Consider the following 13948-nt stretch of genomic DNA (forward strand, 5'->3'; position numbering starts at 1 on the left):
TTTTTAGATGGTTGTGAATATAGTCAATGCCTGTCAGCACTTCTTGAGAAAATGCTGCGACCTCGTAAAGTTGGAGCCGACCGAGAGGGGAGGTGAATATCTGAGCCAGGGTGACGTCCATCATCTCATAAACGAGAAAAATAACACCATCGTCGTAGAAGGCTCTTTGTATCTGGACGAGATTCCTGTGAGAATACGATATGATGTTTGACAACTGTTCTTTCCCGTAGCTTCTGGATTCCTTTAGTATTCCCTCCGCAAACGTCGCATTCTTGGCGTGGACAACCAAGCCGTAACCAGCCTGTTTGAGTTTGAAAGTCCTTTGATAATGATGCCAGGGACTTGCTGCTTCTTTGGAAAACGGGGTTGAAAAATTCGGCATCGCTTGTCGTTTTTGAAGTCGTTGCAGTTGCACACTTTGCTTGGTACCCTGAGCAACTGTCTCCATTTCCTCGAAAGGTCTCTTGGTACGGGGATTATTCGCATTTCCTGTTCTCGGGAAACGAGATACACGGTTAGACACTCCTTGTTTTGATGATTCTCCTGCCATTCTCAATTATTTGGCAAAATTTGATGACCCTGGCACAGCAGCCGCCTATTAGTACAGAGGACGATGTCCCGGGGATCACGTTTTCTGGGTTCAAAAAATCGTGACATGTTCGGAATAGCTTTCAGTTGACGCTCAAATCTTGCTACCCAGCCATCCTACTGGTGGAGTGGGCTGCGGGCCCACAACTTGCCAGTCCGGAAACCGTGGACAGCTAAGAGCATAAAAGAGGAACTGCCCCGAACTTACAATACACACGCTACTTCGCTTACGATGGATCCTTTGCTGATTTATCTCTACACTGCGGCCCTTCTAACCGTGCTTCTGTCCCTCCAGAAGTATGTAAAGTTATGTCTCAAGCTAATCTTTAATCCGGGACTGGCCACCTTCATTACGAGACACCTCGTGCTACCTTATCTTCTTCCTCGGTGGTATTCATGGGGCCCCGTGACTAGGTTGCAAGCCCTACTGCACTGTGTTCATATTGCGGGAACTTTGATATGCAATATTTTTGGGGTTTCGAGTTTATCAGTGGCTAGATCACGGGCCGGATCACTCGCAATATTTCACTTGATGCCATTAGCGCTAACTCCGCGACTGAGCATGGGAGCTAAGCTCTTTGGCCTGTCCCTTGGCACCTACCACCATTTACACTATAGCCTTGGGATTATGGCCACTTTTCAAAGTATTCTCCACGTGATACTTGCGGTTCGCTCCAGTTCATTTGACCTCGGTAACCGGCATCAAAGGAACGGGTTCATAGTAAGTGGGAATTTCTTTTCGGATTCATCGCTAAAATTTTCGTCAGGCGGCAGTTTCTATGGCGGTATTAACACTGATGGCTATTTCTGCAATTCGACGGCAGCTGTATGAGATTTTCTTGAAAAGCCATTTCGCCCTAGGGACTCTAGTGATTGTGATGATTTGGATGCATTTGAAAAATCGGCTCAACTTGAACGGGATTCTCTTGATTTCTGCTCTTGCTACTTATCTTTTTAGCTCTGCTTTTCATCTCACTCAGCAAATTTATCGTAATACAAGGGCTGGCAAATTTTCAACTGTGGCGGATATTACCAGAAAAAGAGATGCAGTGGAGATAAGTTTTCGTCCTCGCCGTCCTTGGAAAGTTTGTGCCGGACAATACATCTATTTGAAAGTACCAGCTGTGCGATCACTATCTTTCGCGGAGTCTCACCCTTTCAATATTGTTTGGTGGGAAAACGGCTCGGATGGCAAAGCGGAGTGCATTTCCATTCTTGCCAAAGTCCAATCAGGATTTACCAAGGATCTTCTCTACTCTCCTCGCAGTCATTTAAGGGTCTTAATAGATGGGCCATATGGAGAAAGCAAAGACACCAGGCCATATGATAGCGTCGTCTTGATTTGTACAGGAATCGGAATCACTGCGCAGCTCCCTTATGCCAAAGAAATGATTCTTCGTCAGATGCCTACAGACGGCTTGCACCGCAAGCAACGAGTGTCAATCATATGGATTATGGAGAAAGAATGTAAGCTATTTCGGCTCATGATCATTTTCTCTGCTGATGTTCAAAGATCACAACAACTGGGTTTGCGATTGGATGGACTATTTGCTCGAGCAAGACTCAAGCAACGCACAAGATCTGAAGGCTCCCCAAACAGACAAGATTGCGCGTCGCTTGGATAATGTTCAAGTTATGAAGAATGTGTCGAGCTTGGAAAAGCAGGAGATCACGGAAATTGTTGCACAGCTCATGGAAAGCGCAGAAGGCTCGAAGCACCTGGTAAGTTTTGACAACCCGTCTCATTTTGATTCTTAATTTCCCTGCTCTTACAACTAATTAGAATTTCAACTACTCACTGTACATTACCGACGAGTCTGGAAAGGAGCTTCATATTGGACGGCGTGGCGTCCAGTTTCACGGAGAGCCCGATCTAGGTGCTATCATAAATGAGGAAGTCAATATCTGTTCCGGGAAGCTTCTGATCTCAGGTATGAGCCCTCTCAGGCCAAAAAGATATTTTATTGATTGAAGGTAGTCTCTGCCAATTCTAAAACTCGAGATCTAGTTAAGAAGCTTGCCTTGACGAAGGATAATGTCGATTTCTATGAGGCCGAATTTCAACCATCACAAGATTACACAGGCTTCTGGGCCCCATCAACAGCCGAAGCAGCCAGTGACTAAGTCAGAACCATCATGAGGAAGCAGGGAAAACCTGATCGACGTGAGAAACAGCAGGATCCGTGAATAAAAGAACTCGTATTTCTCCTGCGTCGTTTTCTGATCCTCCCTGTGCCCTGGGGATTTGATCGACCTTCCCAGTCATGTGATTAAAAGCTTTACGTCACATCATTTGACGCATTCGCAGGGGACTTGGATTATATTTCCTTTCCAAGTAAATTCCAGCGCAGCGCATCATGTGTCGAATCTAGATGGAGACAGAATAGACAAAAGAATGAATCGTAGAGGACAATCGTGATCCAGAAAAACCGTCGTGCCCAAAAAACCCTGGTGCGCTTAAAAATTCGTGCTGCTTAAAAAACCGTAGTTTTCAAAAAAACCTATTAATTCTCCTACAGAGCGACGACTTATCAGAATTATAGCTAACTGCAATGTCTATGCCCAGGCGTGCTTCTATGAACCTCAGGCAACTTCTAGCCGCTCTCCATCCAGATCATTTTCAGGATGCTGAAAAAAAAGCCAAAGCAGAGAAAGCTTTCGAAAGTGAGCGCGACAAAGAAAAAATACAGCCAAGGAAAATCATCTAACATCTTTATAGAGTTGCAACACCTTCTAGATGAGGTGAACGCGCCGCACGAGCTCCAGGTGGACAGGAACGCGGATCCTTGGGAAGGTCAGGAGACTAACCCCTCAGAGGGACAGAAAGATGAAGAGCTACTTCCATATCATCATGCGGCACAAGATGAAGCCACCCAATATCTCCGTACCCTCTATTTTGCTCTGGTGGAGAATCCATCCGTTGGCTTTTACAACCCGACCAGGTTGAACCTACCGTCACCGGCCGCAAAAGAGGCTATTAGCAAGCTTGACGAAATAAACGGCCGCTTGTTGACTAGAAATTGTTTCAGCGGCTTGAACATAGCGGTCGGTCAGATTCAGTGGAGCCGCCTTGTTAAGACGTGGAAGTCGATCCTTTTTGCGTCAGAAGATATTTCTCCTTTCGCGGAGGAGGCAAAAAAAAGACATATGTCTGCACTGACAAATATATGCAAAGAGCTCCATTATCCAAAAGAATGGGCCAATATTCCTCCTGGAGGCCCAGAAGAGCCCCATTCGAGTTCAGGGGTTGTTGAGCGCAAAATTGGATAAAGAGGGTCTCCTATATACAACAGGGAGCTCACTACACTACATCACCCGCTCGTTTACTTGAGAAGTCGTATTTACCAAAGAAACTACTGCATACATGAATGACTCTTCCAGCATTTGTAGGTCCTGAAACCACCGAAGGGTCTAAGCTGGCGTGCTTGGCGCGTGCATCACACGAATTTTTCATTGTAGCCAACCGTTGAGATGTGTTCACGGTTTTTCGAACCCATAGCTAGTTCGTAGGTATGATGCGGTTGCTTACTTAAACACGCCACGGTTGTTTGACAGGGCAAACTACCGTGGCGTCAACAAGGACCATTTTACCATGCTCTGCACCGCAATGTTGGCTTGTAATCAATAGAATTCCACAGTCACACGTCGAAATTTCAAGAAATGAAGCCCAGCGAGCTAGATATTGCACGGCAGTTAGACGCAGCTTCTTTAGGCTCCGTCAAAGTCCGGGAGTTGAATCGACTCATTTTTGAAGATATAGACGTGCGTGGATCTCGGGCCCTGAATCAGTCTCATGTCAAGAATATCATTCATCGGTTCAACCATGAGGGCTGTCGCCGACTTGATCCGCTCACATGGATTCCTTGCGAAGTATCGAAGTCGGTTCTCCAATCACTTTTACAAGTCGACTCAATCAATTTGTATATAGATCGTCCTACCGATTTGCGGCTTCCGGAAGGATCTGAGCTACTTTGTCTTCAAGGGCAACATCGAATTGCCGCAGCAGTCGAGTGGCTCGAGCCCAATGATATTTGGTGGAATCTGATACTTTACGACTCCGAGAAACTGAGTGACGAATGTCGCAAACGACTTCGAGAAGCGGAAAATGGGTCTCAGCTTTTCAGTGACGGCGAAATATTTCAAAATGTTCGACATTATCAGCTTCGTGGTGAAGAAAAGCCTGCTCAAGAATGGCTGGCAAAATGGTCACAAACCAAGTGCCGGGACTACAACCGAATTTACGAACCCAAAAAAAGCAAGGAAAAATGGAATTCGTTTGCAAAGAAGCTAGATGCGCTGCTGGTATTCCCTGCCCTATGGATCCATTGGCTTATGGGAACACACTTGACAAGTTTAAATTCCCCAGAGGTTTGGAGCCACTCATGTTTAACTACGAAAAACTGACTTATAGATCAAGGAGCTTTCTGCCTACCTCCATCAAATACATTCTGCATGGGTCTCTCTTACATGCGGGGCCTCTCAAATCTTGGACCCTAGCACTCTTGAACTTCTTCAAGGGCGTTATCCCCGCCTCTCGTTGGATGATCGCAGATTTATTAATCAAATATTTAATGACAATCTGGCTTTCCCACGCGTCAGTGATCCTGCTTTACGATCACAACTTCTGCAGGCCTCTCTGAACTACCCGGGAATTATACCTTCGTTACACCTGTTTCTTGAGAATATCAAGTACTTGAAGCCAATGACAGATATCTTGAAGAAAGTCCTGCCTTTCAAATTCAAAGGCTCTATTCGACAAGCTATGCTGCGGTATTATGTTCCAACTGCAAGAAGCCGAATCCAGGTGACAGAGAACGATTTTGAAGAGGACGAATCTGCCAGCGAAAAAGTTTTATTTTGGTCCGCATATCGACAATGTTTTCTATTCGCAATGCGTCACTTTTTCGGACTAACTGACGTCCACCCGCGAGGCCATAGCCAGTCTTCCAAGCCCCATCAAAAGCTTGAGCGTTTAGACCTATGGAAGCGGTTGAAATTTCTCTTTAATCATTTGGGGTTCGTTCTGGATGGATCTCAGAAAGCTCGAGCACCAATAAAAACAGAATATATGGCAATTCACGCGCTCCTTGCCCAACTAAGACCTCCTGAGCTGTTCGAATATGATCATGCCATCTTGACTGAATGCAGCAATCATGTCGCAACTGTTCTAACACAAATCAAGCCCCGTATGATAAGCGCACCACGGCCGCTACAGAGCACGGATGTCACAAGGAATTGGTCTCTTATGCAACGTTGTGGGATGACAGACGCGGATACTTTCTTTTCCGACCGCAAATATCTTTTTCTGCGGAACGTCTATTCCCCGGATGATGAACCTCGTGAAAGTGTGACGTCCTTTGCGGTGAAGCGGGACATTTTCAGATCTTTCTTTCCTGACAACGAAGACTTGGAAAGAACAGATATAATTCCGGAAGCCCCCCTTAGTGGGAGTAATGCAAGAAATATACAATTAACACCAACAGAGTTGGCTCGGAACCACGATACTCCGATGCCTGATATGATATTTCAATCAGAAATTCCAAGTGGGGAAAATAATCAGAGTAACCTACAGGCCATCCATATACCTAACAGTCAAGACATCACGCTGCATGATATTGGTTCTGATAAAACAGTTCAACAGACAGGCGATAGTCTTGTTCTCATTTCTTCACAAATAACTGCCAACAGTCAACCAGGTGCCGTTCCATCTCTAGGAGACAGAAATAGTCACCAAGTCTGCACCACTGCCCTCTCGATAACCTCGCAATCACACGCTGCCTGCAAATGCATTACTGATATGACAGCGGACTTATTCTGGGCGTCTTGTAAACCCTTCTTGTCAAGTCTTCCTTACGTGATATTTTTCGGCGTCTCGAGAAATGAGGTTCTATTTTTGCGGCTATCTAACGCCCATGCAATTTTTGACTTTGCGCCAGAGATTAGAGCAGGGTGGTGTGCAAAAGCCGAGGAACTACCTGGGCAATATCCAACTCTTAGGACTCTCGCTAGAGCCGAAATTCAGACTCAGGCGATTAAAGGTGGCATTCTCTTCTACGGAGACATTGGCGACTTTAGATCTACTTTGAAACCTTGTGTCATTCAGACATCTGTCGCGCTACCTTCCTATGACACTGCTGATGGAATCTGGAAACCACAAAAAATGATTGAAGGCTGATACCAAATTCTCAAGATACGTGGAGTTTGCCTGCTTCGTCTCATGGAACCCATGTGCAACATGATTGGACTAGCTTAGATAGTTCAAACTATCATATCAGAATTGTTTTTACATTCGCCGTGATCAACAGCGACCAGTCAATGCACGAAGCTCCGAATTTGTGAACACTGAGAGAATAGACACATGGCGAGACAGTGTTGCGTAAAAAGAATAAAGGAAAGAATCGGGCGTAGGCCGCGTGTAGCCACGGGGAAAACAGCAGCTCTAAAAAATCGTGGAATGTCGCAAGAAAAGATTTAGCGTAGGCCAAGCGCAGCCCGCAGCCCTGGGAACTCCAAGAAATCGTGGAGTATCGCAGGAAAGGATTAAGCGTAGCGGCCACGGGGAACTCCACTCATCCCAAGAGATCGTGGAGTGTCGCAAGAAAGGATTAAGCGTAGGCCAAGCGCGGCCATGGGGAAAACAGCAGTTCTAAGAAATCGTGGAGTGTCGCAAGAAAGAATCAAGCGTAGGCCAAGCGCAGCCACGGGAACTCCACTCATCCAAGGAAATCGTGGAGTGTCGCAAGAAAGAATCAAGCGTAGGCCAAGCGCAGCCACGGGAACTCCACTCATCCAAGGAAATCGTGGAGTGTCGCAAGAAAGAATCAAGCGTAGGCCAAGCGCAGCCACGGGAACTCCACTCATCCAAGGAAATCGTGGAGTGTCGCAAGAAAGAATCAAGCGTAGGCCAAGCGCAGCCACGGGAACTCCACTCATCCAAGGAAATCGTGGAGTGTCGCAAGAAAGAATCAAGCATAGGCCAAGCGCAGCCACGGGAACTCCACTCATCCAAGAAATCGTGGAGTGTCGCAAGAAAGAATCAAGCATAGGCCAAGCGCGGCCATGGGGAAAGCAGCAGTTCTAAGAAATCGTGGAGTGTCGCAAGAAAGAATCAAGCGTAGGCCAAGCGCAGCCACGGGACCTCCACTCGTTCTAAGAAATCGTAGAGTGTCGCAAGAAAGGATTTAGCGTAGGCCAAGCGCAGCCACGGGAGTTCCACTCATCCAAGAAACCGTGGAGTGGCACAGAAATGGATCGGACGTAGACTAAGCGCACTTATTTTTGACGGCAATATCCCAATCCTTGCTGTTAGATCTGTTCTCCATTCCTCGATAACTCCGCACTACAAATTACACTTGACGTCTTTAAGAAAGAAGTCTATTTCATCACAATGTTGAAAATCTTGTCAGGCATTGCAAGAAAGCTAGGTCTGGTGGCAGTACATGTCATTATTGTCCGCTATCGCCATGGTGAAATGCGTGTTTTCCAATCGACATTCCCTCAGGAGGAATGGACAGTAAGGCAATTTATACGTTCTGTAATTCATATACTGATAGAATATAGGACCCCTACGCGTTTCCTGCAGGGGAACAACAGAAACAGTTTGATACAAGTGTTGATTCGACCACATGCCTATTGGAGAAAAAGACATGGAGCGAAAATGAGACATTAGTTCTTGAAGCGTGATCTGTTGGATGTTGAACCCCAGAAAGTAGGATAAGGGCGACTCGTCAAGAGATGGATTTAATGGATTGGGTGCTCAGGAATGCAGGGCCTTTCTCGATTCTCGAGCCCGTCGCAGTCATTAATGCCATAAGCGATAGTTGTATTCCACTTTCTAGAATTCTCCTCGGTACCCTATTCAGCTAAGTAGTTGTCCAATTCCCTAATATGTATATATTGGATGCCGTAGCTCCCATTGGGTAGTTTGTCATCCTCCTGACAATTCAGCAAAAAAATAAATATTTTGAATGGCCAAAGCTAGAGAGTAACGTGATATCACCGATGCTCATTTATCTGATCAATCGGCAGAGTGCTTTGCAGGAAATTGCGGAGTGATAGGGGCCCAGTCGTGCCATGTAGCTCGTACTCACTGTGAGCAAATATGAATGGGATGCCGCCATCCAGGCTATAATATCGCACAAGGTAATTTTTGTAATTATCCGTCGGATCCATGAAAGAATAAAGACTAGATGGGCAATTCGACTGCCCTCTCGATAAATTGTATTCGCGAAGTCCGTCTAAGATAGCCGTCATCGAGTGATAATTTCTCTCCACATATAGAGCCTAAGAAATGTCAGTATCTGATTTTGAGCGCGTCAAGAGTTCGATATTACCTTTGCGCATTTCTGTATATATGGAATTAGCTCCGGAAGGCCAGAGCAGCATTCCCATACCGAGAAACTCAAGTCATTCCAATTTGTGACGAGGCTCTTCACTATGTCAACCCATTCCAAGTCCTGTGTCAATAGATTTGTGAGGTCTCGCGAATTCTTCATCGTTAGATCGCGCGCATGGTCTTCAGCAGATTCTGAGGTAAGATATTCAAAGAATAGTACATCGGTACAAAAAGGGAGGTGCCAGTTAATTTCCTTCGAACTATTGTATTGCTGCTGAAATCGAACGGCTAGCACGTTTAGGATTTCAAAAATCTTGGACAGGGGACGGTTGAAGTCGAAGGGGTGCTGGAACAGGCACTGTATTGGCCCCGCTAAGAATTGGAAGCCTGGAGTTGTTGATGGAGACATGCCACCCGTACTGCATCCGACATCAAGGAGACACTGCACTAAAGCGCGGTGCCCGAATGGACACCTATCTCTAAGATGCTATTAAACTTTATTAATACACAAATTCCTAGGAACTGTGGAGCTTGAGAACAAACCTTTTCTACTTTTGCATATAGCTGGGCATCCTCGGGCTTAGCACATAGATGTTGTTTGAGAAGAAAATAGAGAGTGGTATGCTGCTGTAGAAACCACTCTACCGACGGTGCAGGATGCCCGAGTGAGGCACGTACCAGATCTTCGAAAGAGATTTGGTTAAAGTAGAAACGACTCCCAACCTCAATTTCACTAGCGATTTTCTTATCTGAGTGATCATAGCCGAGTGGTTGTAGGAACCAACGCTGGGAGGTTGGTTGGAAGTAAGGCGTTTTTGATCGTCGGAGGATCTCCTCAACTTTTTGTTGAAACGAGAGAAGATAATGATTCAATTGTAGATCTGATATGACGAGGCATTGATTAATTACAGATTCGTCTCGTGCAAGTAGGGCTTGTCTTGGGACTTCCTGGTTGTCGAAGAGGCCCCAGCGGAGTGATTGCCTAATAGTCTGGACATCATACCCCGATAACAAGCTTTGGGACTCATGTTCCCACCATCGACTGCTGACAAAAGACTGAGGTATTTCCTTAGCGAGTTGAAACATTAGGCATAAGGCTATGATTTTGGAAAAAGGATGAGTACAGTGGGCAGATAAAGGATTATAAGGGTGCCCCAAGTTCATCGGTTGGCGGTGGACCCGGTGACTCTCGCTTATGGATAGATGCAGATGCATTCTGAACCATTCCATTTGACGATTACTTATATTATAATCACCACCATAACTTCAAGGGAATATTATATAATGGTGTACCCGAACTTGATAATCCAGTTATAATCCGGTCCATACCTTTAAGGAAATACACAGTTATGTGTTTCCATCTACTGTATGGTTCAGAATGCATGAAGTCTATCAAAGCAGCTTTTCTATATATAGCATGGTTCAGAATGCACGTACATAAGTCTACAGAAGCAGGGTACTGCTGACTCGTCCATTATCTATTGCCATCCGTGCGAGAGAGTTCAGGGGTATGCCGTTCCTGAGGTAGTATTTGCCATTGATGTTATATGTTACAGAGGCATCATATGAAATGCGGATAGAACTCCTTAATGGCAACCTTTCCTCCCGGTAACTGGATTAACTGGGAATATTCGAACCACTTGCACGAGGTCGTACTTCCTTGGCGGACTTCGGCTCGTATTTTCGCATGTCGAACTGAGATTTCCGTTTCTCCGTATTCGACTCCACTGACACGTATGACCTCCACTTCGTTGGGCTTCTTGGAATGTTAGCCATAACGCGACTGCAAATATATTCACTGACCTGGTAGATCCATATGCATCGTGACAGGAAGCTAACAAGTAGTTCCCAGAGAGCCATGGTTGATAGAAATTTAAGCTTCAGAGTCAGATCGCGGAGTTCTTGATTTTTTGGCCGCTACTTCAGCAAGTGAAAGAAATTGAGTGGCAAGATAAATGGGATAGAGAGATCGAAGGGATGAATAAATATTATCCGGGAGCATTGCAAGATGTTTACATGATCATGGTACTAGCGAGATTTGAGCAACTGATAGCATCCCTGTTGCCAACGACCAAGAAACTTATGTGACTACGCTAAACCAATCGGTCACACCCCAATAATAATCCTGTCTAGACCTTAGGTAGATGCAGATGCATTCTGAACCTTTCCCTTTGGGACTAGTCACTTTAGAAATAATCGTTAGTGGCCTTGCGTCTATTTAACTAACTACATCGTACTCCGAATTTTACCCCTTATTCACTACCATGTCGACGCGCAAGAACATCCCTATCACAGCGGAACGTTTACTCAATTGCATATTAATCCACTTATCAGATGTTCGAGCTTTTTTCAGCAAAGACCTAACAGCTCTCGTTTCTACGACTCAACTTAGGGCCGGAGAAGATCCAAGGATGATAGGTTTGAACTCAATAGGGAACGATAGTGGCTCCTGGGAAGGAAGACTGAAAACGATTCTCTCCTGGACATCTATAGCTCTAAGGGAGCAGCGCTGGCTTGGAGAGCAAGGTCTAACTCCACTCGTTTCCATTGCATGTCGTGTGCGTCGTCATGGAACAATGCCGACCTTTATTCATCAAGAGGGTCTACCGGATAAAGCTAGTACTACACATGCTTTACAACAAGGCCGAAAGGTTCTACGTCTTGAGCACGCAATTGGTTCTGGTTTCTCGCTTCTTCTATTACCTGTTTTGCCCGAGTTCCGACGCCTACCTAGCGGCGAAGAATTCAAATTTTCGGAGATTATACGAAACGGTGAATTTAAAGAGATCACGGATATGGCTTTTAAGCTACGTGAGCTAAGATCTAATTATCAAAGCATGCATGAGTATCATATCGGTCAGAAGTCTTGTCCTCAATTTCCTAGTTTCGGCTAACACTATCAGAATCTCTCTGTGCATGCTTAACGCACCCGTACGACTCATTTTCTCTGCGCTAGACTGTGGTTTAGGCTAAATCTTCATGAATGGTGGAGCATCTGGCGAGAAGAAATCGGGACCTATCGGTCTTCTTGAATACCCTTGCCAGACAAGATAGCTGTCCCGATGTAACGATACCTCCATCCAAAGCGAGCCTCGTACAAAAAGTATTTGATCCGGTCGCAAATTACAAATGACTGGAGGAATATTCGCCATCTGGAATTCCATTTTTGACAAATTATGCGATGCTGGATAAAGTCGGATAGTGACCGTCCCGGGCCGAGTGATGCTCCAGAAGGGTCGAAAGACTGACACGCCTTCACGAGATGGGTGGCCAGTTATATGACCCCAGCTAATTGTGTCGCTAATTGAATGAATAACTGCCGGTCCTTGATAAAGGTACCACTCTCCGATGAGCTCTTTAATCCTTTTCTCGAGCTGGTAGAGTGGTCAGTTCGTTCGTCTATGGAGCAATGAATATGAGCGACATACGTCATGAGCTGAATCGAGCCCAGAATTTAAGAACCTGTCACATGCTTCTTTCCCTCCTTTAGCATAGACAATAGATCCTTCTATCGGGTTACTCGATTCCATCACTCCCCTTATCACACCTGGAGAGGGGCAAGCAGCCTCGGTCAGGCTGTACCCTAAAAACTCCATGTCTCCTGACTTGGGATCATTGAGGGCGGTGTAATAATCTTGCGTCGAGGTCATCTCTGCACTGTCGTAAGAGATCTCTTTGCACTAGCTTGCTTTTGATTAGCGGCTAGGTTGGGCTAAGCAAACACTGGATGGTTGAGATTGAAGACGAGAAATTTGTCCACGTCGTCGAGCATCTAGCGCCTTTATATCCCTATTTGGCGATTACCAGTAACATCTATAACGACTGGTGTATCTTATTCAGCTAGATTATGATAAAAGTATTTCAATTTAGTACATTTTCGCTATTGTAGGACGATTGTTCTCCTAGTTGCATGCCTTAATCTTGAACTCAACTGACTTTGGCTGCTAAGTTAACTAGACAATCTTTACAAAACTGTTTTCATCTAGAATCACCATTAATAAATTATTCAGAGCATAAATCAAATTGACTAACCTAATTCTCCCTTTTCATGTTTTTCTTCTTGTCTCCTGATACGCAGCATGTCTTCGAGGGCTTGTAGATCTGATATCGAATTTTTCAGGGCTTTCGCTTTGCACACCATCTGGCGCAACCCCTTAGAGGAGACCTGACGGAATCTTCTGATGAGTTCAAGAACATCATCTGCCATATAGAGATTAAAATTGCCAACCATGTGCATGAGTAGTACTTTTACCTTCTGAATCCTGGCTTCTCGGTTGCTCCCACCCATTAATTTTCAGCCCCGCCATCACTTCGGAAATTATCTGTAGAGTGCTCGTATTAAGCGCGCGAAATACTGACTCGTAATAATTATTCAGTTTAGAGGTATTGCTCAACTGAATAGTTGCGGGACAATCCATAGTGAGAAGGTTGTGAACCAAAATGATCGATATCCACTCCATGGGGTCTTCAAGGCAGTTATATTTTAGGTGAAGTAAGACTCTGGTAGTTCTCATTCGTCGACTACTTATCCTTGGGTTCCTGATTTCATGGGGGCCCTGTCGCGTGTTTGCAAGTATTGAAAATCGGTATGGCCTGTGTGAATGCAGCTGACAATCACTAACACGCAGTCATGATATAAAAAGCTTTTTTCTTTTTCTTGCTCTATTTCGGGTCAATATATGTCTGTATTCTCCTCTATCGGGGACATACCGCGCATGGATCTTCCACGGATAACAGACCAGAGGATAGCCAATCCTACAATTGTGTAGTGAAGGACAATACAATAAGGGATATAATCAAGCGGAGTGTGTTCCTGGTAGCCAGCCCAAGGGAATAACCAGAGCATTGCGTTAGCGAGGCCTTAGCAAAATTTCAAGACACCAAAATATAAGTGGCATGAACTTAATCAGATATTACTACTGAGGAGGGGATTGCCAGGTCATTTTTATTTGATAAATTTAATGGAATAACTATTCACTTGGAGCAGTTATATCCTTTTCTGTCGGTACACAGTCTCTAAAAATG

General features: G+C 45.1%; 5 protein-coding genes across 5 annotated transcripts; 3 read left to right on the forward strand and 2 right to left on the reverse strand.

The window, feature by feature from the left end:
- Window positions 1–1976: 1976 nt before the first annotated feature.
- Window positions 1977–2712, forward strand: N7510_011608 (uncharacterized protein; the record flags this gene model as incomplete). The annotated part of the gene is made up of 4 exons (XM_056983532.1): window positions 1977–2055; window positions 2102–2310; window positions 2372–2519; window positions 2597–2712. The coding sequence occupies 4 exons, from the start codon at window positions 1977–1979 to the stop codon at window positions 2710–2712; spliced, it is 552 nt and encodes a 183-aa protein (XP_056829026.1).
- A 501-nt stretch (window positions 2713–3213) lies between these two features.
- On the forward strand, window positions 3214–3858 carry N7510_011609 (uncharacterized protein; the record flags this gene model as incomplete). The annotated part of the gene is made up of 1 exon (XM_056983533.1): window positions 3214–3858. The coding sequence occupies one exon, from the start codon at window positions 3214–3216 to the stop codon at window positions 3856–3858; it is 645 nt and encodes a 214-aa protein (XP_056829027.1).
- Window positions 3859–4248: 390 nt separating this feature from the next.
- Window positions 4249–6031, forward strand: N7510_011610 (uncharacterized protein; the record flags this gene model as incomplete). The annotated part of the gene is made up of 2 exons (XM_056983534.1): window positions 4249–4956; window positions 5000–6031. Coding segments are annotated over 2 exons (1740 nt in total), but the record flags the coding sequence as incomplete, so codon positions are not given.
- Window positions 6032–7128: 1097 nt separating this feature from the next.
- Window positions 7129–7521, reverse strand: N7510_011611 (uncharacterized protein; the record flags this gene model as incomplete). The annotated part of the gene is made up of 1 exon (XM_056983535.1): window positions 7129–7521. The coding sequence occupies one exon, from the start codon at window positions 7519–7521 to the stop codon at window positions 7129–7131; it is 393 nt and encodes a 130-aa protein (XP_056829029.1).
- Window positions 7522–8583: 1062 nt separating this feature from the next.
- On the reverse strand, window positions 8584–10009 carry N7510_011612 (uncharacterized protein; the record flags this gene model as incomplete). Its single annotated transcript, XM_056983536.1, has 3 exons — window positions 8584–8871; window positions 8922–9410; window positions 9467–10009. The coding sequence occupies 3 exons, from the start codon at window positions 10007–10009 to the stop codon at window positions 8584–8586; spliced, it is 1320 nt and encodes a 439-aa protein (XP_056829030.1).
- Window positions 10010–13948: the final 3939 nt, after the last annotated feature.

This window comes from Penicillium lagena (assembly GCF_028827675.1).
Source record: "Penicillium lagena strain IBT 129212 chromosome Unknown utg000008l_segment0_segment0, whole genome shotgun sequence".
NCBI classification, from domain to species: domain Eukaryota; kingdom Fungi; phylum Ascomycota; class Eurotiomycetes; order Eurotiales; family Aspergillaceae; genus Penicillium; species Penicillium lagena.